Below are 26,002 nucleotides of genomic sequence, written 5' to 3'. Positions count from 1 at the left end.
TTTCGCAAAAATCACTAGTCTTAACTAAACCTGTGACTTTATTCTGCAAAGCACTGCACAAGATGTCAGGATTAGTAAAATCCATCATAACGATAATATCAGGAAACATAGTTTGACAGATCATCACTAGTCTGTCTTTCAGAGGGCTTTACAAAACCTCCTCTGTCATTGTATATTTCTGTGTACTGGTTGCTAAGCTATGCTGCTTTCTGTAGATCATACAAGAACAGAGCAATCTGAATCTCACTGACCTTAGACCTTTACCTGAGATAAGCTTTACAAGTGCAGGTAAAGGGAATCATTAGTGCAGTATGAACTCTGACAAGGAGAGACTTGCAATCTTTTATTACATGAAATGCTTTTATTACAAAAAACATGGCAAGGCCAGGTGGAAAGGTATGCAGGCCCAGCAAGGTATGCAAACGCAGCATATGCTGCACTGGTTTTTGATGCGTTATATATATAGTCATAAACCAAAAATACAAAGCGAAATGGGTATATAAGAGGAGTGGGCATCCAAGAAAATAGGAAGTATTCAATATCCATGTCTTCTATGTCCTACTCTTCCCTGCTCCATGCAAAACTAGCTGGAGTTCTACTTTAAGTCAGTTCGTCCTTACAAATTTTTTGCAAAAGCCCACATTTTAATTCACTGGATTTAAAAATCAGGTATGAAGTGAGAACAGAAATGTTTTATTTAGTAAATAAATTATTAGGCATTTAAATATTGAGAGCCATGGCAGGTAAAATATTAGCAGAATAATATTCACTTTAAGGATATGCAGAATTTAATTTTACTGTATGATTAAAGCAACCCTTTATTTTTACTGTTAGTGCAGCTTGACATTTTACTGACACTTTTGGCATAACTACACTAAATTCCACACATCTGTTATGTGTAATGGCCCTGGCATGAAATACAACTGCTTACATTACATTCTGATTCAGTATATTACCCACACTTACTAAAATCTTGCATGTGGTATTAGAGGGGTTCTTTATAATAGCTTCATTTTCTATTTCTAATGGCCAGTTTTAGGTTGCAGTTACTCTGAACCAGATGTTCTGTTTTAAAGATGTCAAATGTCTCTCTGCCAATGTTACATTATGATAATTAATCCCTTTATGGAAAAAATTGTTTGGCAGATTTGTGTTTTTGGCTCAGTGATTTATAAAGTACTGATACCTTCTACTGCCTGCACATCACCATTACACCAGCACGCCTACATGGCTGCCCCAACAGATTACTTAAAAACTTCATATCTTGAATACCAGATTATCACCTTCCCTTAAGAAACCCTATCCTCATATGAAAATAATTTCCAACAAAATTCTGCAACTTCCTCAGTACATCCCCTGAGGAAGCCTATTGGTGAAACGCGTTGGGTTTTCATTATTCTATGGAACCAACTTAGGTTTTCATGTATGGACATTAAGCACCATTTCCCATTATATTTCAAATGAGAATGGCTTACTTACGTTGAATGTACTGTGCCCAGATATAATATACTCATTTGTTTTTTCTTTTGAAATGTCAAAACTGCCGATAAACTCCAGCTTTCCCTGTCTTCTTTAATATTTAATACTTTATTTTTGGGATCCGCACCAAAATCTAAAAACAAAAAGGAGGAATAGATGTTATTTTTAATTAAGAAGTTTTAAGATTTTAAGAAATTTTACTGATACTTTTAGAATAAAAAAATTAATATATTGCATCAGCTAGTGGACATTTTGTTTTCTTTTTTCAGGCTTTTTTCCCCTAGTTTTCACCTGGTTATCCTGCCAGTAGAACACTTCCTTGCTAGGATGGCATCACTAACTTAATGCATTATAGCTATGGGAGAAGTATCAATTGTCGCTCTCCCTTTCATTAGCTCCATATCATAGAGTTGAGTTGATTCCTTTCCCTCTCTAATAAATAGAATGGCACTGTTTGTACAGCATTCACTCATTCATCTGTCTCTGGGAATGATCAAGAAAGATTGTTTCCAGAGACAATCATCTGAAGTCCACTGGATGTCTGTCACCTTAGAAATAAATTCAAGCTCCTGTGCTTTACCTTCAAATCCTTACAGAGTTCTTGTCCCATTTACATTTCTAACCTGGTGGAAAAATACTCCCCTAGCCATGCTCTCAACTCCTCCAATGACCTACTACTGACTTCTTCACTCTTAACCTCATCACTCATGGCCCCAAGACTCTTCTAGAGCTGCCCCAACTCTCTTGAATGGTCTTCCTCCTCCTATTCAGCTTGCTCCTACTTTCTGCTCATTTAAAAGAGGCCTCAAAACCCATCTTTTCAAACTTGCCTACCCATCTTCTACAGCTCTGCGTAATATGTTGGCGCTATATAAATCCTGTTTATTAATAATAATAATAATAATAATAATAATAAAAAAGTGTCTGTACTTTAGTCTTCAGAGATAGTTTAGAACATTGTAGCTGATAATAGCGCAGCTCAGGAATGTGTCATCCAACAAGATTTCTGGCACAGTCAATGGGCGTTTTTTTCTTTTTACACTTATAGAACAGATAGGACAGATTGGAGGAAGCCATCTATCAACACCAACTGATGCTCTGTTTATAATACAGAGAATCAGACATTCTCTCAATCATTCCCTCATGGGATCTTCCAGGTCCTTGTGTTTCAATGGCAGTAATTGATTGCCACCAGGGAAATTTTGAAAGCGATTATAAACAGAGCCCTTAGCATCAGTTGGTGTCGATAGATGGCTTCTTCCAAAGTGTTGGAGAAGAGGAGGAAAGGGAGAAAGATTCCCTGTTTTATAAATAGAGCTCTAAGATGATGTATTTATTGTGGCCTGAAATATATTTATTGATATATTGTATCAATAATGCAAAGACCCACAGGTTTATTAAATATATGTTACTCCAATTTCAATTAATTTCTTTGTATAAAACATTTTTTTAGATAAATATAAAGATCCAAGATCTGTTAACCTGCTGTTCAAAGGTCAGCCGATTAATGCCCTGAATGTATTGCATATCACACAAAATATGGCCAGGCTCAGCTGCTATATACAGGTGTGTTCATTTTTATTCTGGCCAAAACTATCCACAGAGAATGCTAGCCATTTATAATCATGGGAAAGAAGGTAATTGAAACCCCATCTAAAGCCATGGACTACCAAATCCTGCTTTATACATGCTTCATAATGTGAGGTGTTATATAAATAATAAAGATATATCACAAAATTAATAGTGTGATGAAACAATACATATGTAGGTGTATATTAGGCTTTTAAAATTCTGTATATTCATCTAGTTAAAAAATAATAATGGCTGATTCAGGTATTACCAGCAAGTAGATGCTATACCACAACCACTGGAAGTATAGATCAAATATAGCTAAGTACTCAATGTTTCATAGCAATGATTAACTTAATATATAGAAAGTTTGTATAAATTCTTAGCTTTGCCTGGGTATGCCAGAGTCAGATGTATAAAAATTTCAAGCATAGCTAAATTGCTGATTTATTCCCTTTTACAAGTAAATTATTGCATATCAGCTGTAAGTTTAGCTCACTACCCTTCTTTTCTGCTTTAAATAAAATGCTTTAAAACACAAGCATGTGTATAGCAAACTTTGCTGATTTTCTTGTTGTAATCCATCAAATATTATACATTTGATCTTTTGGCTTACAGATTGTTCAAACATTGTGTAAAAATAATGATGTGTGGTTACTCGAGTGAAATTCTTTCCTATTTACTTATTTAAATACGCAAGGGATGCATTATTCCCATAAATTATGCAACTATTTTGAAAAGTCACAACTGTATTGTGAACAGTGAAATATGTTTGGCTTGTGGCTGCTTTGTACATACCCTTAATATTGTGTAGTTCCACGCACATGATCTAAGCTTCTCAGTACAAAATGTGTATGGGCCCTTTGAAGCTGATCTTATGTAAAGACAGTATTGTGCAATGGTGATCAATAGAAACAACTATATTAGAACTTCATGTTCACTCAGAAGTGAACTTTTTATCCCCACTGTTGTCCCTGGGATAACAGTGGTTGGTTGCTTCCAGATGTTGGTAGTGGCTAATGCCTGTGTAAACTCCCAGTTATTAGTACTTCATACTAAGTTGACTTCAATGACTGGAGAAACATTTGCCTTAGCCATAAGTTACAGGAATAAAAACCCACCTATTAAAATAAATATCTAATATTTATTTTATTTATTTAAGGTAAATATCTAATATTGTCCTTAAAGTCCAGTTTGGGTTAGACATGTTGTATGTGTAAAATCATTTACTGCATATTCTCTGGGAACGTGTTTAAGATCTTTATAGGGTAACATTCAACAACAATTTCCAAGGCATGTTTTTTCATGGCTTGCTATACTTTTCACCCAATTTACAACAGAATAAGACACTTTCACAGCACATTCACCATTCTTATTGTACTTATAGCCTCAACACCCACCACCTGTCCAGGGTGGAAAAGCCATTTTAGGTTTTAAATTGGATAGAATAAAATAACATTTAAATATCCTTTCTGAAAATAACCATTATTATTTTCTTGCTTTTGTTTGCTGTAACATTTACAGCCAGGCCATGGACATTGCAACATTGCAGCAAACAGGGCTTTGCGAATTTTCATGGATTTGCAAAGATATTTGTTAATAATCTTCAAAATTTTCTATAGCCAAAATACTTTCATGTATATTTTTTAAAATATGATTTTTTTTTAATTTGTTTTGGGATTTTAAAATGTTTACTTTTAAACCAGGGATCACTATTTTGCCAGTGTGCCTACAGTATTACTTGAGGGCACTTATTATCATTTGTAAATATTTTATGCTCTGGCAGTAGGAGCCTGTTTGATGTTTAGCAGCAGCGTGATTGTTGCATGACTGCTTATAACATGAAACTCAAGTAAGAACATGAATCAGCACAGCAACATTGTACTGTTGGAGCCGAGCCATGCTATTTCAAACACATAACTCTTGGCTGGGTGCTACAGGCTTGTAAATGAATCAGAAGCCTGCTACCAGGTGTATCACACTGCTACATGCCCACTATTTAGCTCAGTGGTTCCCACCTTCCTAAAACACAACACATCACAATGACTTATGTACTCTACTACATAAAGATGGTATTAATTTATCATTTTACCTGTCTAGGTTTCTGTAATTGTAGTCATTTTCTTACCCTGCATAATAAATAAGTACTGGTAAGAAATCAACAAATCAAATGAAAATCTTAGGTCAACCTATGTCTGTGTCCTGGTCTTCTTAGTGTGCCAGAAATGTTTTCCTGGATTGTTTTACTGCAATCTTTTTTTACTTGCCATTTTTGGAAGAAGCCTCCAAATGTACATGCTTATCTCCTACCAGTCCAGTTCATGTAAAGTAGTTTATTGTTTTTAGCCAGGCACTGTAATTACATCTTGGACAGTAAGATGCAAGGGTTTAGGACATGGGTGAAACATTTACCCCAAGTCAAGGGCAAAGTTACATAACTTCAGATGGAGGTTTCTGGGCAGGAGTGTTATATCAGGCCTGAACGTCTCTTTTATGTTTAGATAGCCAGAGTGTCTTTAATAAAGACTATTAAAATCAGTTGGATCTTATATTGAGAAGGGCAGGATGGGGGCTGCACTCTGAAATAATTGCCACCATTACACAAAGAGATTGTGTCATAGTAAGGAAATCTTAGAAAAGAAACTATTCACGTTCCATTATAACTTTATTAGGTATACTTCCCTATAATGCATAAATAGCTCAACAACTTATATCAGGACCAAAACACAAATGTTTGTGTACACTAAGGCACCTGAGAGTTCATAGAAGGAACATATACCTGGTGCAACAAACATCAGCATTAGCAGTCATCATGACCAACAGTAGTAAAACAAATGTTTTTCCATTTATGTTTTCAGCTCTTCCATGTTGCCTATGTTCTTATCAAGTTTGCCAATTCCCCTCGTCCTGACCTTTGGGTACTAGAAAGATCTACTGACTTTGGAAATACTTACATGCCTTGGCAATACTTTGCTAGTAAGTACTATTTTTCATTATATATTTATTTGATTTCCTATAAAATGAATGAAGTAGCATGAAAATATACAGTGGAAGGTCCAGAGTCTATTTATTATTGTTTTAATGTATGATCCACTGTTATCATTTTATGTATTTTTTTTTTAATAAAAATGTATTGGAAAAAAAAGTGCAAGGTGGGGGAAAGGACCCATGGAAATCAGGGAAGGGGTGGATCTCACTAGCCTTCTCCAGTATGGAATGGATAGGCACATACAGTTACTTATCCTTTACCTCCTATGGATTCTGGGGTATCCTAAATGAGTTTGATACCACAATCATTCTGCTTACATAACTGGAAGCAGGTGTTTTTTCTACCAATAAATTATGCCATATACTACTTTTAGATAAAACATGAATAGTGTTGCACGTACCGAACTTTACGATTTTGGGAACCTGGACCCGAAATTTGAGCCAAAGTTCGGCCGAACCCGGCGAACCCGAACTTCCAGGTGTTCGTTCGCTCATCCCTAGACATGAATAGCATAGATAGCTTCCACTCTGTAAAGACTTACCAACACCTCTATATGGGAAAATTTGAGATCCTCTGTAACACTGCAAGTTGCAGCTGTGTCAGACCTTGGGATTTTTATTTTATATGCACCAACTTTATGAAACTGATACACTAAAACATACAGTTTCTTGCAGTAAGAGTTTGTGCTCCCTAGTCATAATTTGATTTCAATATTTGCTATTAAGCCATGCCCTGGGAGCATAGACTTGTTTAACTACTCTCAGCCACACCAAACCTCTCTTCTTCAGTCATTAGTATATGTATGGGGAAGAAATACCTAATCACATATGCACCACATTAATGTCTACCAATCCATGTCTTCCTGCAAGGCAGAATGGGTCATGTGATGCTCTTATTTCAGAGCAGTTTAAAAAAAAGCTTTACCAATCCAATCACAAAAACTCACTCAAGATTGTTATCCCCCATGCAAAATATTGTAAACTGTTTAAACAAGTCTCTAAACTGCCCAATGATTGATAAGGAACCTGGTACTATCATTTACATTAAGTGATGCCCCAAACTTAGTAACAATATATTTAATGGAAAACTTGTATTTGATCTTCAAAATTGTTTACTGGGGATCTTAGACAAAGATGACGTATCTAGCTGGAATAAGCAAATGTAGCCCCACACCCCCTCCTGTTGCATAGAATAATTTATTAATGTCATACATGTAATAGATTAAAAATAGTGGTAAACACACACAGTGGTTTTGTTTTATTTTATCTATTGTGCTGTTAAAGTAACAAAATTTTACAAATGGAAACGTGAATAACTTCATTACTGTATTATATATTCTTTTTGATGATATTTTTCATTTACATTTTGTTTTTTTTTTAATACTTGCAAATTTGTTCTTGTGTATATTGTACCTAATAGAAAACCAATGTTTGGTTAAAGTCATCTGATGCAAAAAAAAAATCATTCCTTGAGTTTTCATTATTGTGCTTAGAGTGAGTTATTTGCAGGGGCTAGCCATTCTTTGCTTGTCTTTCAGTTTATCTTTCAAGAAGAATCTTAAATAGGGTTTTTGAGAAAATCTTCAGCAGGGTCTTTTTGGCTAACTGTAATGAAACAATTATACACCCTTATACACCTCTAATCCAAAGGCAATCCAAAGGCAACCCAAGTCCACCAAATGTGGTGTTCTATCTTGTTGGCACCCTGGAAAACAAAAGGGCAGACTTCTAGCATTTTAAAGAAAGTGAGATCAGAAATGACAGCCTCCATGCTCTTCTCAAGACAGGTTTCCTTTTAGTGCTTAAGCCAGACAGATATAATGTACAAACTGAATCAAGAGTGTTGATTTTGCTATTATGTAAACCCAGAAGCAGGTGTTGAACCATCACTTTCAGTAATCAAAGAGGAATTTGCTGGCACAATATCCGGCTCTGGATTATTACTTCCATTCAGCATGTTCTCCAGTGTCCTCATTTGTGAAATTCCAGCAAAACTATCTATTTATCTTTTTATGGATTTCGGTTATAATATTGGTAAAAGGGAGAAATTATTCATTTATCTGAATTCATGAAACAGAAAATTAAAAGGAACATTTGGTATATATGATCATGATATTAAGTTCTGAAAGGAGATTTTTTTTTTCTCTTTGTTTTTAATACTTTTTATTAAGAATAGAAAGTTTACAATTTTTTCAAAGAGGAACAAAGACACAAACAAAACAAAAAGAAAAAGAATCAAACATAGTCCGTTTCACTCCTAGAGGATGATCATTTCACCAACATGAACATTTCGGCTTGATACACAATAAAAGAAAAAAAGGGGGAGAACTAGGAACTTATCAGCTCAGTATACCCAAAACAAACATCCTCATATATTGAACATAGATAAAAAAGAGGGACCTGACTTGGAGGAGAAACAAAAGAAAAGAAAAATAGGGGAGGGAATAGAGGTTAAAAGGAGGGCCGGGAAGAGTTACGGACAGGGAAAGAGAGGAGCCATAGTTAAATATCCATAGGGGGAACACAGCATGAGAATCTCTCAAAGCGAGCGTAGATTCCTATCAAAACCAGCAGGCAGATAATTGTCCATCCCGGGTGCCCAAACCACTTGGAAGATACCCATGGTATCATTCAATTTAGCTGCCAATATATCATTGAGAAAAAAACAGTTAAGCTTGTGTTTTACATGGTTCACCGTGGGTTTACTTGAAGACCAGGTCTTTGCAAGTGTTTGTTTGGCCGTGGTAAAAACGAAATTCAGAAGCTTAAATTGGTGCTTAGTACAATTAGAAGGTTTCAAGAGTAGTAATGCCTCATATAGGTCTTTGCGCATAGTATGTCCCAGTAGTGTGTACACTAGTTGATGGACTCGTATCCAGAAATGTTTTATTTTTGGGCAGGTCCACCATACATGATAAAACGTCCCCACTTCACCGCATTGTCTGAAGCACAGGTTGGACACAGTTTGATTCAATTTCGCAAGTCTAGCTGGGACCAAATACCATCGCATAAGCAGTTTATAATTAGCCTTATGATAGCCTGCATGGACTATGCCATGTCTCACCGTGTCCCAAATCTGTGCCCACTGCGTATCATCTAATGGTGTACCAATATTTTCTTCCCACCTGGCTACATACCCTGGTTTACTGGACACTTCTGCTGTAAGCAGGGAAGTATAGATTAGAGAAATAATTCCCTTGCCCAAAGGGTCTGTATCACATTTCCCCTCAAAATTAGTGTGCGACAAGGGATTGTGGGTGTTCTCATATATGGACTGAACATAATGACACACCTGCAAATAGGAGAATACACAGGAGGCGGGGATATCATGTTTGGATCTGAAGGTCGAAAAGGACCTGACCCCTGCGGCTACATTGAAGTCTTTAGCCCTGCAGATCTCCCGTGTCTGAAAAGAATTAGCTTTTATAATCCTATTAGTGTTCAGAGCAGTTTAGCACACCGTTTTGTTTAAAGAAAGCCACCTGTTTAATACATCAGATGATACTTGTTCATTGGCATTTTCACACCATAAAGCAGTTGTGCAGATGTCTTTACAACGCACATTACACTAAACTTTGGATCCATTACAGCAAAGCACATTGTTTCTGGCCTACCATGGTAGTTAAGAAAAAAAAAAGGAGAGAAGAAAGCGGCTCTTTTTGGCAACACCAATATAAAACATCTTAAAATCTTTTATTTAGCTTACTAAAGTACTGTACATATATCAAATATATGTATTTTAGTAAGCTGAATAAAAGATTTTAAGATGTTTTAGATTGGTGTTGCCAAAAAGAGCCGCTTTCTTCTCTTTTTCTTTTCTTAGTGATTTATAATTGGCTCAGCAACCACTTCAGTGGTAGCTCCTAAACAATCTTACTGTGGGATCAGTCCTTCTTTGTGATACTACCATGGTATGCCTAAACACATTTATTGCTTGCAAGCTCATAGGCCTATCCTATACCATGTCATGAAAAGACAAGCATCTATTTACACAGTATATGTGGAGTCACCCTCCATGTTTTAATTGCAACCTAATATTCTAATAGTCTGAGCCAGCAAGTGCATTATCCAAAATTGTACCCATGAGCATCAGTGTAAACCTGCAGTCAAAGATCTGTGAATAAAAAACATTACAATTAGCTGATAACACAAGTTCATTAGATGATATCATTTAGTGTCCTTGAGTTTTAAATTCCATTGTGTCTTTGAATATAATAGTATAAGCTTTTTGAGTTTTTCTTCCCTATGGATCCAATAAACCATCTAGCTTACATCTATGAATGCTTTATATATTTTCTAATTCCATTGCCATCTAACTAATGAACAACAAGCATATCCATTTTTATCATTACAATAAAAATTTGTATCCTACATCTTTGCTAACAAAATACATTGTGGTTTGGCTTATGTAAAACTATTTTGATTTATGTTTTTAATAATTATTTACTAATGCTTGAAACAAAAAGTTAGCATGAAGGAAATTAAATTATGGTTAGCTATGGTGTTATGGGTAATTTAGGTATCCAGACAGACTTTTTTTAACATTCATCACGTATTTCAACAAGCAAATATTAGATCTTCATTCAAACATTGTCTACAGAATAATGTGATATTTTTGAACAAATAACACATGAAATCGGCATGATATATGGTATTGTCATTCTCATATTCTTAGTTACCAAACATGGGGATTCATCTTGTGGAAATTTAGTACATTCCTACGTTTTACCACAACTTCAAATTCTCTAAATTGGAATAAGACAAAGTCTTAGAGAGTAATCTGTTAAAACTTTTTATATCTCGGGTTGAAAGCTTGGTATTATCCCTTCTATTGATGTACATGGTGTCATCATGCAAAGATCAAAAGATCTCTCTAAGGCCCTCAGAAAGAAGCATGTGGATGCCTGTGAAACTAGCAGAGCATGTGAAAAGAAAAGTAATATTTATTAAAAAGATTTATTGAAGTAACAACAATGGTGCCGTTTTGCCATTTTTCTTTCCTTAACATTTCATAAATAAAAAAATCTACAAGATTTCAATTGATCACTAACTTATCCAGAACTGCCAGCTTTGCAACTTCAGCCCAAGTAAAAACTGCTTAAAAAGTGTGCTAGACAAAAGCATTTGCTGTCCAAAAAGAAGTGTAACACAAGATTTTGCCATGAAACATATAGGCAAATACCGGGCCAAATATTATGATGTTGACTGATTTATCAAACACAGAGTTGTTTGTTTTCACTTTAGGAGGCATAATAAAACCATTTGCATAGCGCTGCATTCAGCACAAATTCTTGTAAAGTTATGTGCAAGTTAAGCAACATTTGCATATTGTCTATTTTTAAATTTTTGGAAGTTGTGTGAACGATGCCAATCCAATAATTTCAATTTGAATGTGAACATGGCCTTTGGGCAGCTGTAGCAGAATTGAATGTTTCCATTATGAGGATATTGGGGATTGGCAAATGTGCCAGCATGCCGTTTATTAAAGGTTTGATGAACCTTCCTTAAGCATGGCTGAACATTCTTTGGAGTTTAAGGAACCTAATGTTTGAGTCAAACCACACTTTTTTCTCTCAAGGTTGAATACAGTAGGAAAGTTTGTTAGCCCAGCTTCAGAGAATGTTTGCCCAGCTTCAAAGAGTGTTTGTTCAATGCAAAGGAAAAGAAAGAATAGTCAAATAACAAAAAATAAAATTCTGCACAAAAATTCTGTATTCAGAAGATTGTTATTTGTGCCTATTGTGCTCCTAGATTGTAAGCTCTTCAGGGCAGGGTCCTCTCCTCCTCCTGTTTCACTGTCTGAATCTGTCTGTCATTTGCAACCCCTATTTAATGTACAGCCCTGTGTAATATGTTTGGGCTATGTAAATCCTGTTTATTAATAATAATAATAATAATAATAATAATAATTGTGCTAATATTTCAAGATTCATAAAGAATATTAATTATAAATATTTATCTAAGAGTTATTGGTAGGGTTATAGGTTGGGATGTTTGTAGCTTACATTAAAACACAAATTTGTTTTTTGTGCTGAATGTTTCACACCTAGATGTTGTGTTATTGGACAACATTTCACAGTTGAATGCCTTGAGTTCCCATACTGTAAATGTAAATGTAAAGGTACATGTATAGGCTTCTTGTTAGTCTGTCCAGTAATTTACTCTGCTTAAATTTGACATAAGTGTACTTTAATAATTATATGTTGGAAAGGATTAAACTTATTCCACATATTTTGCAACAATAAAGGAGTAGCATAGTTTATTTTTTTGCCTATTTTTTGCATATGGATCATTGTGGTAATAGAACCATGGCTCATTGTGGTAATGTTAAATAATTTGTGCTCAAATCCCAGATTCCAAGCATGACTGCCTGCATCAGTTTGGGAAGGAGGCCAAACAACCTATTACTAGAGACGATGATGTCATTTGCACAACAGAATATTCCCGCATTGTCCCTCTGGAAAATGGAGAAGTAAGTAAAAATAAGTAAAAAAAAAATCAACAACTAGCCATCTGTATTTGTGATTTGATGGTATATTTTTCTAGTCATGTTCTTATAGATGATACCCAATACAGGTTAACTCTTACAAAGATTATTTGGCAAGGGGAAAATATATGTGTTTGACCAAAGTACAGAATCATAGCAAAATGTTATGGTGTATATTATTATTATTATTATTATTATTATTATTAATAATAATAATAATAATAATAATAATAATAATTTGTACTTATATAGCTGTAACATATTACATAGCACTTTACAAAGTCCATAAACATGTCACAGTTGACAACCTCCTCCCATCCTGACCCCTTTATGGACTTTGCCAGTCATTGTTATCATGCTATTATTCACTCATTACTGACTTCCTCAATTCATTTTGGGTCCTGACTCATCATTTGACAAACACAGGTATGATCTGTTTATTTTTTCAGCACCATTATTATTTCCTGTAACTATCATAACTCACATTTTTTTTTAAATAATCCTTTTTGCTGCCTGGTGTATTTGTCATAGAGTTGTTATCAGATGGAAACATTGACAGATGAAGTGGAGAAGGTTCTGCTTTACTTTTTCTGCTTCAGTTCTTAATTTCCTCCTTAAAATATGTTACAGAAATCTATATTCCATTATCACCTCCCACATCAGTAAAAATCTTCAAGAAGGTTAAAAAATAATATTGGCCAAAGGATTAAAAAACCTACTTGCAGAGACACTTGATCCAACTTCTGCTACAGCTGATTTACTAGGCTGACGTTTAAATAGGAATGCATAAAAGCATCTTCTTCTCTTCAGTATAATTTTATTCAAGTTTGAGAGAAAATTTGACATATTATTAGTTAAATTTATAGATGAAATGTAATTTATTACTATGGGCAACCATTGAATTTTGCCCCACGTTCCATTATCATCTTCTTTTGCATAAAGTGGTCAGTTAATTGTCATTTTTATATAGAAAAAAACAGTTTCAGTTTCTATAAAGAATATTGCAACTCAAATCTTCCCAAAAGTATATATATTTTTCTTTAGGTTGACCAACACATTTTATAATCCCTAACATACATCTTCTGACTTCCTACACAACACTGAAAAATCATAGGAGGTCTTGTCAATCTGCATTACTTATATTTTAAGATGGACCAGTATCTGAAAATATTTAAGACTTGGAAAAGGCATTTCAGACTTGCTGTTGATGCCAGTGTTCTATCATGGGCTCAACCTTGCTCCCAACCACTCCTTTTCAACTGAATGGGAATGGTTGGGAACTATTTTAAACACATTTTTGTGTTGCAGTGGACTTTTGTGTGGTTTCTGGAGTCAACAAGTCACTTCTGGACGCATGGATGCTTTTTCTGCTGTAAAAATGTATTTTGTCTTTATTTCCTTCACACATATTTTGGTATTCCAAGTTAACACTAACACTTTCTTTGCAAAGAAAGCATGCACTTTGCTAGGTCAATAGCCATAATTAATTTAGTATATCAAGCCTAATACCTGTTAGTTACAATGTAATGGTGGTCACCAACTGCAGCTTTCATGAGTATCCAGTAAGACAAAGGGTAGTTTTGTCAAAAATAAGTTTTTGGGGGAGATGTGAAGCTGTGTCAATCAGTACAGAAAGCTATGATAGTATATTGTCCTGGATAAATAAATAATGTATTAGTGGTAGAAGATTCCTTAAGGAGTGTATCTGGATTATTCTGTCTACCTGTGCTAAATACAAGTATAGTACAAGAGGCCTCACCATTATTCAGACTTGGCATCTTTCAAGGTTATAGGTAGAAATCCAAAAAATAGCAGACTTTCTTTTAAAATTGCTTTGTGCCACTCAGACATGGAGTGAACAAGAAGTCAAAACAAGGGGTGAAGAAACAGATGTAGAAGTGAAGTATTCTAAATATGGAATAATAATGGTCTCACTTTTTTCTTATCCAAGTGTGTAAATAGATTTTTATGGTAGTAAGACAGACTTGCCAAAACTTGGCAGACACTCCTTTTTGTAATTATAAATAAAACATTTTCATGCTTGCTTTTGTCTCAGTAAAAAAAGTCATTTTAATGTAATGGTATGTTACAAGATAAACATCAGGTACAAAAAAAGATCAAACATATGAGGAAAATACAAGTTCTGACACCAGTGTGCATACTGTCTTGGGATGAATATGTTACTGAAATGCCTAGTAAAAGTATGAAACATTTTTTCCATTAATAAGGAGATTTAGAAATGTACAGTTTTCTTGATTACTTTTCCTTCTTCTGGTTAGAAGCAAGGAGGATATTGGACATTTTTAATAATTTTTGTGATTTAATATATTAAATACAAAAGTCAAAAGCAACAAAACCACCACTCCACCTATGTTTAAGGACACCAAATGTATAAGTTTGATATGTACTGTGACTGCAGGTACCAATCCAGTGTCACATGGGCTTGGTTACTTGATGTGTTACAGTGCTTTATTTTTTAAATATTCTGCATTACACTCATGATATTGCTGCAGTTTTGAGCACAGTGACCTACAGTTTCCTCTTTAAGTTGTTTCAAAATCTTATTGAAAGGATATTGAGCATACATGGCTTTTTAATCCCATTTTGTGTGAAGAATCTTTAAGTCCAAAAAGACACCCCTCAGGAGCTGGGCACACATAGGCACAGAAAGGTATCATCTCTATGGAACAGCACTATGAACAGATGGTTCCCATTTTTCCATTGCAGTGTCCAAAAACACTAATGTTGTGGTGCTTTGGTTAGGATTTTTTGGGTGCTTTTAAAATTGACTGCCACAGGTTCTCCCATGATAGTTTATTTTCTCTAGTCCTGGAGAGCTTTAATAAATCAGGCCCTATACTTCCTACTTGCTAACTGGCAAAAAAGTTTTTTTTCAAATTGTATGCTATAATAAAGTAGCTGAAACCATGTGATTGTGTGTTTTTCAGGTGGTAGTCAGATTAGTGAGTGGACGTCCAGGTGCTAAACATTTTATGGACTCTCCTGTACTGAGAGAATTCATAAAGGCTACAAATATAAGGCTGCGTTTCCTTAGGACAAACACGCTGCTCGGACATTTAATATCGAAAGCAGAAAAAGATCCATCAGTAACACGCAGGGTAAGCATGCTAGTTTCTTCATTCGTTCCTATAATTTGTGAACATTAATGTGTACGTAAACCCTAACACTGACATTCTCAATCTTGCTATATTTTAGTTTGTTACATATACCTGAATTGTAGATAAATAATGGTCTAAGCTAAGGTGCCAGAACCCCAATTCTGTATATACGAAAAAGGTATAGGTGATTACTAGGTCAAAACTGTAAGGTGTTCTTTACAAGGCACCTAGTTGAATACATTTTATAATTGCTAAAAGGTAAAATCCACTATCCTTTATTAAAAAATGCATACATTAAAAATCAGATATAAAAACAGGCATAATATCACCAGTAGTAATTAGGCTTTATGTAAATGGTTGTAATGCTGGAAAACTAGTTTACTGCCTTGGTAAATAATTACTAGGTGCACCTAATTTCAACAGATTATGATGATGTTACTGATGGAATCACTAGAGGAACCAAAGCTATGAAAGGAATAATTCACCTAGCTCAGTGAATGTGTTGATAGTTCAAATAGGTTTGCAAAGAATACCCAATCATTTGCCAAAATAGGATTTTTTCGTGCACATGATAGGATAGTTGTCAGCAGAGCGTCATCTCATTTACTAAGATATGTTATTTATCCCTTGCAAGGGGATCATTTACTCTGCTATGTGGACAGTCTAAATTCCTTTAGTAAAACAAACCCTCCCTCTGAGGGAGGGTAGAATTAGAGCTGACTTATTCATTTACTCTAAATAAATTAAATATTTAAATAAAGTGATCTATCTGCCCTTATGGTGAACCAGTTTCCAAATGTAAGCCTGGACCTTAATGGCTTTAGCTACCCTCTCAATCATATCGTATCAGTCTAAATTTTTTAAATAAGTTTTAAAGACTCTGGTATTCCCTGTACATTACACAATTTCCATTCATCTTTTTTTCCCCTTGTTTTTATTTCTCTAGTACTATTATAGTATTAAAGATATTAGTATTGGAGGTCGCTGCGTATGCCACGGCCATGCTGATGAGTGCACTTTGATAAATGCTGGTAGCCAGAACCTGTAAGTACCAATATATTATTAAAGAATGTCCACCACTATATTTTATCTAAACTCTGGTAATTGTGACTCCTGTTTGTTATGTATACATAGGAAGCCTTGGGCTACCAAATTATGGTTCTAATCTGCCCATGTCACTGAAAGGTTTATTGCACATCCTCATGTTCCTATCTGTAAAATCAAAATATATTTGACAGTTTTGGAGTCAAATAAAAAACGCAATTTGTCAAGTACCATCAACACAAAGTTTGCTTTTACATTAGAATAAACATTTCTGGAGATAATTTGTGTTATCTTGTTATTAATTTTATCAATTTTGTACATTTATGAAGGTATCAGTGTAAGTGCCAACATAACACATGTGGTGAGATCTGTGACCAATGTTGTCCTGGTTATAATCAGAAGCTGTGGCGGCCTGCTGGTGTCGATACAGCCAATCAATGTGAACGTAAGTGTTTAGTAATAACCTATTAATATATTATAATATTCCAAGGACGATTCCAAAAAGGCCATGAAATCTAAATATTTTAAGAAGTTTTTACTCTCTGATTTGGAATGGATAGGATAGGTGGCAACGAATGGTCCACAACAATAATCAAGATATAATGATGTCTCAATGTGAATGGGTTGATAGAAGAGTCCTTAATACCAGGACTTTCTTTACTTGATATGTTTATGTATTATACTAGATTTGATAAGGTCTCTCTAGCTAAAACATCTTAATAACCCTTCCTTTACCATATTTTGATGTCTTTTCCAAGTAAGCACTTACAAAAGGGTAGGGTTTTAACCATAATTGTAAGATTAAACACTTCTAAGAGAAAAGAATTAAAGTTCTTTTGTGGATAATTGTAGCCCTGTGCAAGCCTTTACCACAAGAAAGCATCGGTGAGCAGGATTGGCTTTAAAGTTTAGGAATCTATGTTCATATTTTGAAGCGTTTTATGTACTCTTTGAATATGGTTGTGTTTATGGTTAAGTGATTTTTTTTTTAATAAATAATGATAGACAATATGTTTTATACAACTGTACCATAAAGGTTAGTAAAAAAAGGTATTATATAAGAATCAGTTATAGTAATCCTTTATGTTAAAATCCATACTCATAGTAAAACCTTATTGTATCAAATAATATTGACCTTTCTCCAACCCTATCTTCAATCCTATTTTTTGGTTAACTTTAAACATCCATTTGAGTGGTGAATTATTCACACTAGAATAGTAAATAGAAAAACGACTGCTGGTATTTAATTTGAGTATATAAAGAAATTACTGTCCTATGACTGCACATGTTCAAGATTTTGTTGGAAATTTCTGGTTTTCTGTATTAATGGGCACGCTTGAGCACAGTTATCAAACGTTACATCTAAATTCCTTTCCGTGAAGGAAAGCACCTAAGTCCCAGTATATTCATTGCTTTGCAAGTATTTTCATAAAGAAAGGAATATTGTGTCCGATAACTGCATTTCAGGAAATAATACTTTTCATGGTATGCGCATGGTGTGGCTGTACCTAAATGTTTATCTAGCTATAGTTATTGTTGAGTTAATATAAGAAATATGTCCAGGCATAATATTCTAGCTCCAGTAATAAAACTAAATATTGTATTCTCTTCATAGCCTGCAATTGTCATGGACATGCCTCTGACTGTTATTACGATGCTGAAGTAGATTATCACGGAGCAAGTTTAGACATACATGGACAGTACAATGGCGGAGGGGTTTGCATTAACTGCCAGGTACCTCTTATTTATCATTTTATGTTTGATTTTAGTATTATGAAGTTAAATTAATAAATGGGCATGAAATAAACCTTTACAACAATTAGTCATCCTTTGGTCTTTCTAACCCCATAATATATGTTGACCTTATGAAATGTGTTCTTCTTGAGCAAAGTAGTAAAGCAGTGAATTGTAACACTCTCTATTATTTGTTTTCAAAAGAAGGGGAAGTGTTTTACCTGGTTGGGGAGATTTCGGGCAACAAAATTATCACCAAATAGCAAGTACAAGAAAATCTGTAACAGGAGCACAGATAGCAATAAGCAGCTGTTAGAAGTTCCAGTCTTCTACATCTCAATGTTTCCCTTTTTCTGTCCCTGCTGGAAATTTCCCCTAAAATCCTTTTTTGGTATATTTTAACCCGACAGAGGTTCTGACCTCTCGCCACTGTGTCCGAACCTTATAAACGTTGTGGCTAGAAATATTGTTTTACACTAGAGTACTCTGCTGTAGTGTAAATAATAATCACACAATGTATTTTATTTATTCTTTCTCTGCCTGTTAATTAATCAATATTTGACATTCATCTAATAGTAACGCCAATTACTCATTCAGTAATATGTCATGTAGGTTTTAGTAAATTACAATTCTACATATCATTTGATCTTTAAATAATCTCACAATGTGCTTCATGTCATTTCTTGCCCAGTGAATGAGTCAGAGATTGAGAAAGCTAACCTCTCTACATCACGTTCCATCTGTTCACATTATGTGCTACTGGCAGCAAGGCTGTACTAGGACTTTATTTACTGTATCACTTCTGTTGATAGATAGGACCGTTTGCAAAGGAGTGGTTTGCTGAAGTTTGTTAGTCACTCCAGATGAACATTCACATTTAAAACAAAGTACAGATGATATAAGGTAGTCTAATACCTGGTATATCGTGTCATATCATATATATTATATCATGTATCATCTACCGTATTTTTCGCCGTATAAGACGCTCCGGAATATAAGACGCACCCAATTTTAAAGTAGGAAAATTTAGAAAAAAAGATTCTGAAAGATTATTCCCCTTCTGATCACTCATGTGCCATTCATACCGGTATTCCCCTTCTGATCACTCATGTGCCATTCAAATTCCCCTTCTGATCACTCTGTGCTTTTTTCCACTGTACGGCAGTTAGGACAGGGAACAGCAGGTGGCGCTGTGCCGGCTTCTTTCGCTCTGCTTTACAGACAGAAGACACGTGCTGCTGCCAGAGAGAAGAGGAGACAGACGCTGCTGCAGCCAGAGACACACGCAGGATCGGGTATCGGGTGAGTATATTTTTTTAATTATTTTATAACACATTTGTCATATAGGACGCACTAACTTTCCCCCCACAGTTTTGGGGAAGAAAAAGTGCGTCTTATACGGCAAAAAATATATTTCATAAATTTGTTAAAGCTATGTTCTTACCCAAGTGGGGACCAGGCAGCTCTGGTCGGCTCCCAGTAGCTGTTACAGTGCAGCACCGAATAGCATTTCACCTAGGGAATTGGTTCTGGAGTGTGAGGACGTAGTAATTACACTGCAACCCCATGGCCAATCTACGAAAATGTTATCATTTGCAAACTTAGTAATTGTTTATGAGCCTCACAGCGTACCTTCCTTAGGGAAATATATTTAGCACTGTGTTACCTTGAGGAAGGGACGACATGGGGCTCAGAAAATTTTATACATTTGCATATGACTTTCTATATTCTAACCCAGCCTTTCTTAACCTTTTTACTCCAGAGGAACCCTTGGAATAATTTCCAGGTCCTGTGGAACCCCTACCAAAAGCCTCTTAAATTGGTGATCAGTTCGAAGAATGCCCCTCCACAATAGTGGCTAAAATACAACCCTTTTTGAAATTTTTAAAACATCAACAACAACATTAGAACCCCACAGCTGGCTCTACCAAGTGGTGTTGTCCCAGACATATTTAGGAATCATCACATGAGAGGTCAATCAGCCACAGTTTGAGGAATCCCCAGCACCCTCTGGAGGAACCCTGGTTGAGAATGGCTGTCCTTACTCCTTGTCATTACAAGCACATCTCCACTGCATGAGGGTGACACTGAATACATCCTATTAATAAATTGTATATCAGTTGTTAAGAATATCTGTATTACTGAAAATCTTGTTTTACTGGTACTTTGTAGCATAACACAGCAGGTGTGAATTGTGAGAGGTGTGCTGTGGGATATTATCGACCATATGGCGTTCCTAAAGAAGCACCTAATGGCTGTGTTCGTAAGTCAATATTTTATAAAGCTCTGTACTTTTTGAGATCTACAATTTGTTTAATATGTGGATTACAACACTGAAACATATTAGCCAGTTGTATGCATTATAAAAGGCATTTGGCATATACTGTATAAAGTCATGATTACTATTTCAAGCACAAAACTAATTAAAGTAACTTTTTCTGTCCTCCTTGTTTAGTAGTGACCCATGATAATTACTATTGCAATAATGGATGGCCACCATAGGCAATATTCAAATTCCCATGGTAGTTGTACTTAAAAATTTATATTATAGAGAGTCATTGGTTACAGGTTTGAAAATACCAAACATTTATTACAAAATAATAAGCAAACATTGCAGTCTGCTTTAAACAAGTGAAGAATTTTAACCTCTAACTATTGTCTTCTAGTTATTATCCTTGGGTTGGATTTTTGTGATCCCAAGCATGTTGAGATTTTTGTACAATTAAGCATTTCAAATCACACAATCCAATGTAAAGTTTTTGCATTCTTGTATTCTGTTTGTTGGCATTACCTGCACATTGTAATCCTAAAAAAGTAAAATGTTGCTTGTGTTAGCTTGTAGCTGCAATCCTCACCAGTCAGATGGATGTGAAGAAGGATCAGGAAGATGTTACTGTAAGCCCAATTTTTCTGGCAATAACTGTGAGAGGTGTGCCGAAGGGTACTATGGATATCCAATCTGTCTACGTAAGTATTTGAGGTGTCTCTTAACACATTTATACATTTACATGCAGGGTACATGCCTATGTTTAGTTGAAATAATCTGCTTTATTGTAATGTGGTATTGTCATGTACTGTTAACAAGGGTATTCACCAGCAGTCAATGCCACTTCAGTAGCTATAATACATCACAGCATTCTGTAAATTCCCTTCAATTTCAACTTATGAATGGTAATAAAAACAATCAGCACCATGTTTGAAGAAATGCTATAGATGAGACATCACAAATCTTATCTTGTTTGCATGTAATAGCTATAACATCCACAGGACAATTACAATAAACTACTTGCAGTACAAAAGTTTACAACAGCAGTATGATCCAATCACTTACTGATAAAAAGGCAAATTCCAGGAAACATTAATGTGATTTATATAATAAATAAGACCAGATAATAGGATTTATATCCACTGTGAGTAATAACCATAGCATGTAATGTGATTTATATAAAGGTTACCTGTAAAGGGAGATTTGATCTAGATATCATTGTTTTGGCACCCCTACTAAACAGAGCTTCTTCATGTTTAACAGATCATGGATGATGAACTCTGCATATCCCCGTTCCTTCTGGAGTGTCTGATATTTTCATAGCCACAATTCTCTACCAAAGTCTTTATTTTGAAAAGAATTAACATTTTCAAATTTAATGATTTAAAATGGCTACCCTGGATTGGCTTTATAGTTAGTGATGAAAAGTCCTTTCTTAATGGAAGCAACTCATTTTTTCACAGTCAGATAAATAGAACTTTGGTTAATAGAAGCCATACATCCATTAGGTTTTAGCATTTCACGTTGGCGGGAAAGGATATACAGTAGATCCCTCTTCTGCAATATCTCTCTTCTTTACCTTTAGGATGACTGGACAGAATGTGCCTTTAGTTCCTAATAATGGAATAAAAATGGTAGGGCATAGTCAGAAGCGGAATTAAATAAAAATGTTAGCTGTGCCTCACTTTTTTTAATGATAGTTCTGAGACAAATGTTCATGTTCTGCTCTGCACTAAAGTAGTTTATTATCAGTTGTTCGCCAACTCTTCACTGACTAGTAGGCAATCAATAGTGGAATCCTTTCCAAGCCAACATTTAGAAACAATTAGACCGTGGGCAGCATTAGAGGCTTCAGTTTTTTGAGCTGACCACAGTCAGGCAAATATGAGAGATGACACAAATATGAGAGGTGACACAAATATGAGAGATGACACAAATGGCCATTCTTGCAATTACTTCATCAGTAACCCTTGTTCTAAACCCAAGTGGCAATCATATAGGAAAAAAATATGATCCTGCTGCTTATGCACATTGTCAGTTCTGTATAGATAGGAAGCTTCAACCCAGACTACACAGTTTTTTATAGAGCTGATTACATACATGCTTGGTGAGTTTTAAATAAAATCACATTGATATACAAACTACAAAGTGCTAATTTTCATTGCAAGATTTTGTAACATTCTGGGCCATAGAAAAAGGATCCTCACAGAGTAAATGGAAACTTCTCTTTAGTAATTCTGCTGCTTTCCTCTCCTTGGTTTTTCTGCCAACACATCACCAACAGCCAGTGCGGCATTTCATTACTTTTGTATTGACCGATAAAAGTTGCATTTAGTTAGATTTTCTGCCTATCTATAAGGTGTTAGATATATTCAGGACGATAACATTAATTTAGAGGTAGGGCAGCTTCCCTAGTAAGCTCAACACGCTGAAGCAGCCAGTCAGCGTTTTGTAGGAAGGCTATACAAAATACCTTTCCAAGCTTAAAAGTATGTTTATTTTGTTATGTTAAGACCTTTTATCCCTAGAAAAGCATAACTAACAAGATAAGTGAGTGGGTTGTTGCAAGCATTTTTAGATATTAAAAAGATTCTTTAGTCATTGTTTATGCATTTGAATATAAAAAGCTATTTTTAGAGATCAGACATAGAAAATAAAATCTTTAGTTGCAGATACTGCACAAAAGATTAAAATACCTATAGACTTTAAGGAGGCTAAGTATTGTTGGAAAAAAAATAAACAAACTTAAAAGGAAACCTGTACTATGAGAAATAGGGACTTTGCATTTTCCAACCTCTTTATTAACTTGCTGACTGCCTGGCTATCTCCGACCTCAGTTTCTAAATCGGTAGCCAGAAAGCAAAATCAGTATAGATACTAAAAATAGCATTTTAAAGTGAAATCAACCCCCTTAATTTTGAAAGAACTGTCTCTTTATTCAGTCATTAGTAGTCAGAAGGTCATCTGCAACCAAGTCACCTCTTGTGCACAGTTCCACACTTTACATTCCCTACCCTGCAAGAGAAACAACATCAAGTGGAACTACTAAATGAGAACAGAGGATAGGTATTGAAATTAGACATGGTGTTAACATTATGAAATCCACTATATATCGGCTCTCTTAGAAAGGGGGAACCAAAGAAACTGAAAACCAGGTCAGATGTGTTGCATGTAAAATGTACTGAAAAGGAATAAAAACCAAAGATAGAGAGGTAGCATTGTCAGTCATCTGCTGCTTTTTCACTGTCTAATTAGCAGGTTGGGGTGATTCATTACTTCTAAAACTTCTACAACTATAACAGTGAAAGTGTTGGCATCCCCTCATTTGGATTACCTGGAAGCAATTTAATTCCTCTTCCTCTCCCTTGGCTCTTCCACTCTCCTTCCTTTTTCTACTTTCTCAGACTATTTCTGCCCTATATTTTACAAAGAAAAATAGGAGGAGAGGGGAAAGAAAAAGAAGGCTTTTTCAGGCACATTTGTTTCAGAAAATAAAAACAATAAAACTTTTATTATCTATTTACACAAAATATAGATGTATAGAAATACAAAACAACACAAATAAAAAATAAATAAACTTGTAATGACTTCTATGTCACATTGGAGTATCATATATAACATACATTATTTCAAGTCTCGTTGTCCCCTGAGGAAGCCAATCTAGGCGAAACATGTCGGGATTGAGACTTCTCGTTCTGATTTTACAAAAAATACGTATGTTACTTATTATCACTGATCCCATGCAATCATTGTACTACTAGACTACTGTCATTACAAGTTTATATGTATTATTTGTGTTGTTTTGTATTTCCATACATCTAAATTTTGTGTAAATAGATAATAAAAGTTTCCTGATTTTTACCTCCTGAAATGAATTTGCCTAAAAAAAGCCTTTTTCTTTCCCTTCACCTCCTATTTTTTCAGGCTTGGCACAAACTAAGTTCACCTAGTCACACAATCAACCTTCTCCCTTTTTGTTTCTCTTCTCTCGGTTATTTGTGCCCTTAATTCTCTATGGTCTTGTTTTTATTACTCCATATTGATTCCATATCGATGAATATGGACTGTGGTCATCCCTGCCCTCCAAGGGATAGGCGATTATGAATAAGAGACTGTTTTTGAAACTTTTTTATGTGCTCCTTCTCAAAGTCAATACACATAACTCGTGGACTGCTAAAATCGTGTGATAATGGTTTTTTTTAGTGTACATTTCACTACAAAAATTTTGCCTTTCTGTTATTGTATCCTTAAATAAATAAAATTAATTAAAGTTATTGAAAAGAAAAGAAAGTGGTGCCACGTACCAGGCTGTGCTAAGAGATAAGACTAAGACATTAATCCCAGAACCAGGGGGACAGAAATACAAACCTCAAACCTGTAAATATAATCTTGTTTTGTTTCTTTTTTGTGTTTTTTTTGTAGGAATCCCATTTTATCCTGTACCTACTACATCACTACCTGTGAGGCCAACTGCTGGCAACATAAAAGGCAAGCTAATATACCCCATAATTGTATTTTCATGGAACTATTCCCTTTAATTAATACTGTAAATGTGTGATAGTAGAAGAAAAGAAAATGAAGCCATGAAGGCTGATTACCTTATTCTTTTTCTGACCCTTTTAAATAAAAGAAATTAAGATTGTCAATAAAACCAACTTAACATGCCCAGTTAATCAAGTACAGCTTTCTTCATTTTATTGTTTACACCCATGCAATTGAGCTCTGTATTTTCTGTAAACACATAAAAGCAGTCTTACATCTCAAAATTAATTAATTAAATTGGAATGACTTAAGCCCAAAGCTCCATGCAGACAGTAATTTTCTTTGTTGGGAATGGTCATTCGTGATTCCCTTGGGCTAAACACTATTCAGAGTTCCATTGTGCCAGAACACTAAGTGATTATACGCTAGCAAAGAAGATTTTTCTCATTCTCCTCTCTCACCTTTGCAATAAATAGAACACAGCCATTTCTGGGAGGTATGAGAGTGCAACATTTGTTTTGCATGGCAATATTTAAGCATCTGTGTACAACATTAGGCTTTGGGCAAGCTGTGCCTGAAAATAAATGCATCTGGTAAGCTGGCATAGCAAGAACCACCACCTTCAATATTTCTTTGTAGTTTCACAGCTTTGGCATTAGCCAGTAGTACATAACTGGAAACAAATGCTCTCCTTAGTCTGGCATTGGTGCCAGTATAAAGGCTGCATGTGCTGGTTATAATTCTCAGCTAAAACTCTGATGCATTTACTAATGTCCTTACTACATGTATAGGTTGGCATATGTTCCATGTCACTCAATGGGCATTTACAGTTAA

The 26,002-nt window shown here is 35.0% G+C and overlaps 1 protein-coding gene across 1 annotated transcript in view; it reads left to right on the top strand.

Moving 5' to 3' along the window:
• LAMA3 (laminin subunit alpha 3) overlaps window positions 1-26,002 on the top strand; it is a 119,276-nt gene that overhangs the window by 10,190 nt on the left and 83,084 nt on the right. Inside the window, exons 3-11 of the mRNA XM_072411311.1 lie at window positions 5,907-6,024; window positions 12,390-12,508; window positions 15,472-15,642; window positions 16,589-16,686; window positions 17,016-17,131; window positions 18,302-18,420; window positions 20,593-20,683; window positions 21,256-21,387; window positions 25,109-25,174. Of these exons, the coding sequence (XP_072267412.1) occupies window positions 5,907-6,024; window positions 12,390-12,508; window positions 15,472-15,642; window positions 16,589-16,686; window positions 17,016-17,131; window positions 18,302-18,420; window positions 20,593-20,683; window positions 21,256-21,387; window positions 25,109-25,174 (1,030 nt within the window). The remainder of the gene's footprint in view (window positions 1-5,906; window positions 6,025-12,389; window positions 12,509-15,471; window positions 15,643-16,588; window positions 16,687-17,015; window positions 17,132-18,301; window positions 18,421-20,592; window positions 20,684-21,255; window positions 21,388-25,108; window positions 25,175-26,002) is intronic.

This window comes from Pyxicephalus adspersus, chromosome 5 (genome assembly GCF_032062135.1).
Source record: "Pyxicephalus adspersus chromosome 5, UCB_Pads_2.0, whole genome shotgun sequence".
Taxonomy (NCBI): domain Eukaryota; kingdom Metazoa; phylum Chordata; class Amphibia; order Anura; family Pyxicephalidae; genus Pyxicephalus; species Pyxicephalus adspersus.
Note: the sequence above shows the minus strand (reverse complement) of the source record. Positions and strands in the feature narration are given on the sequence as shown.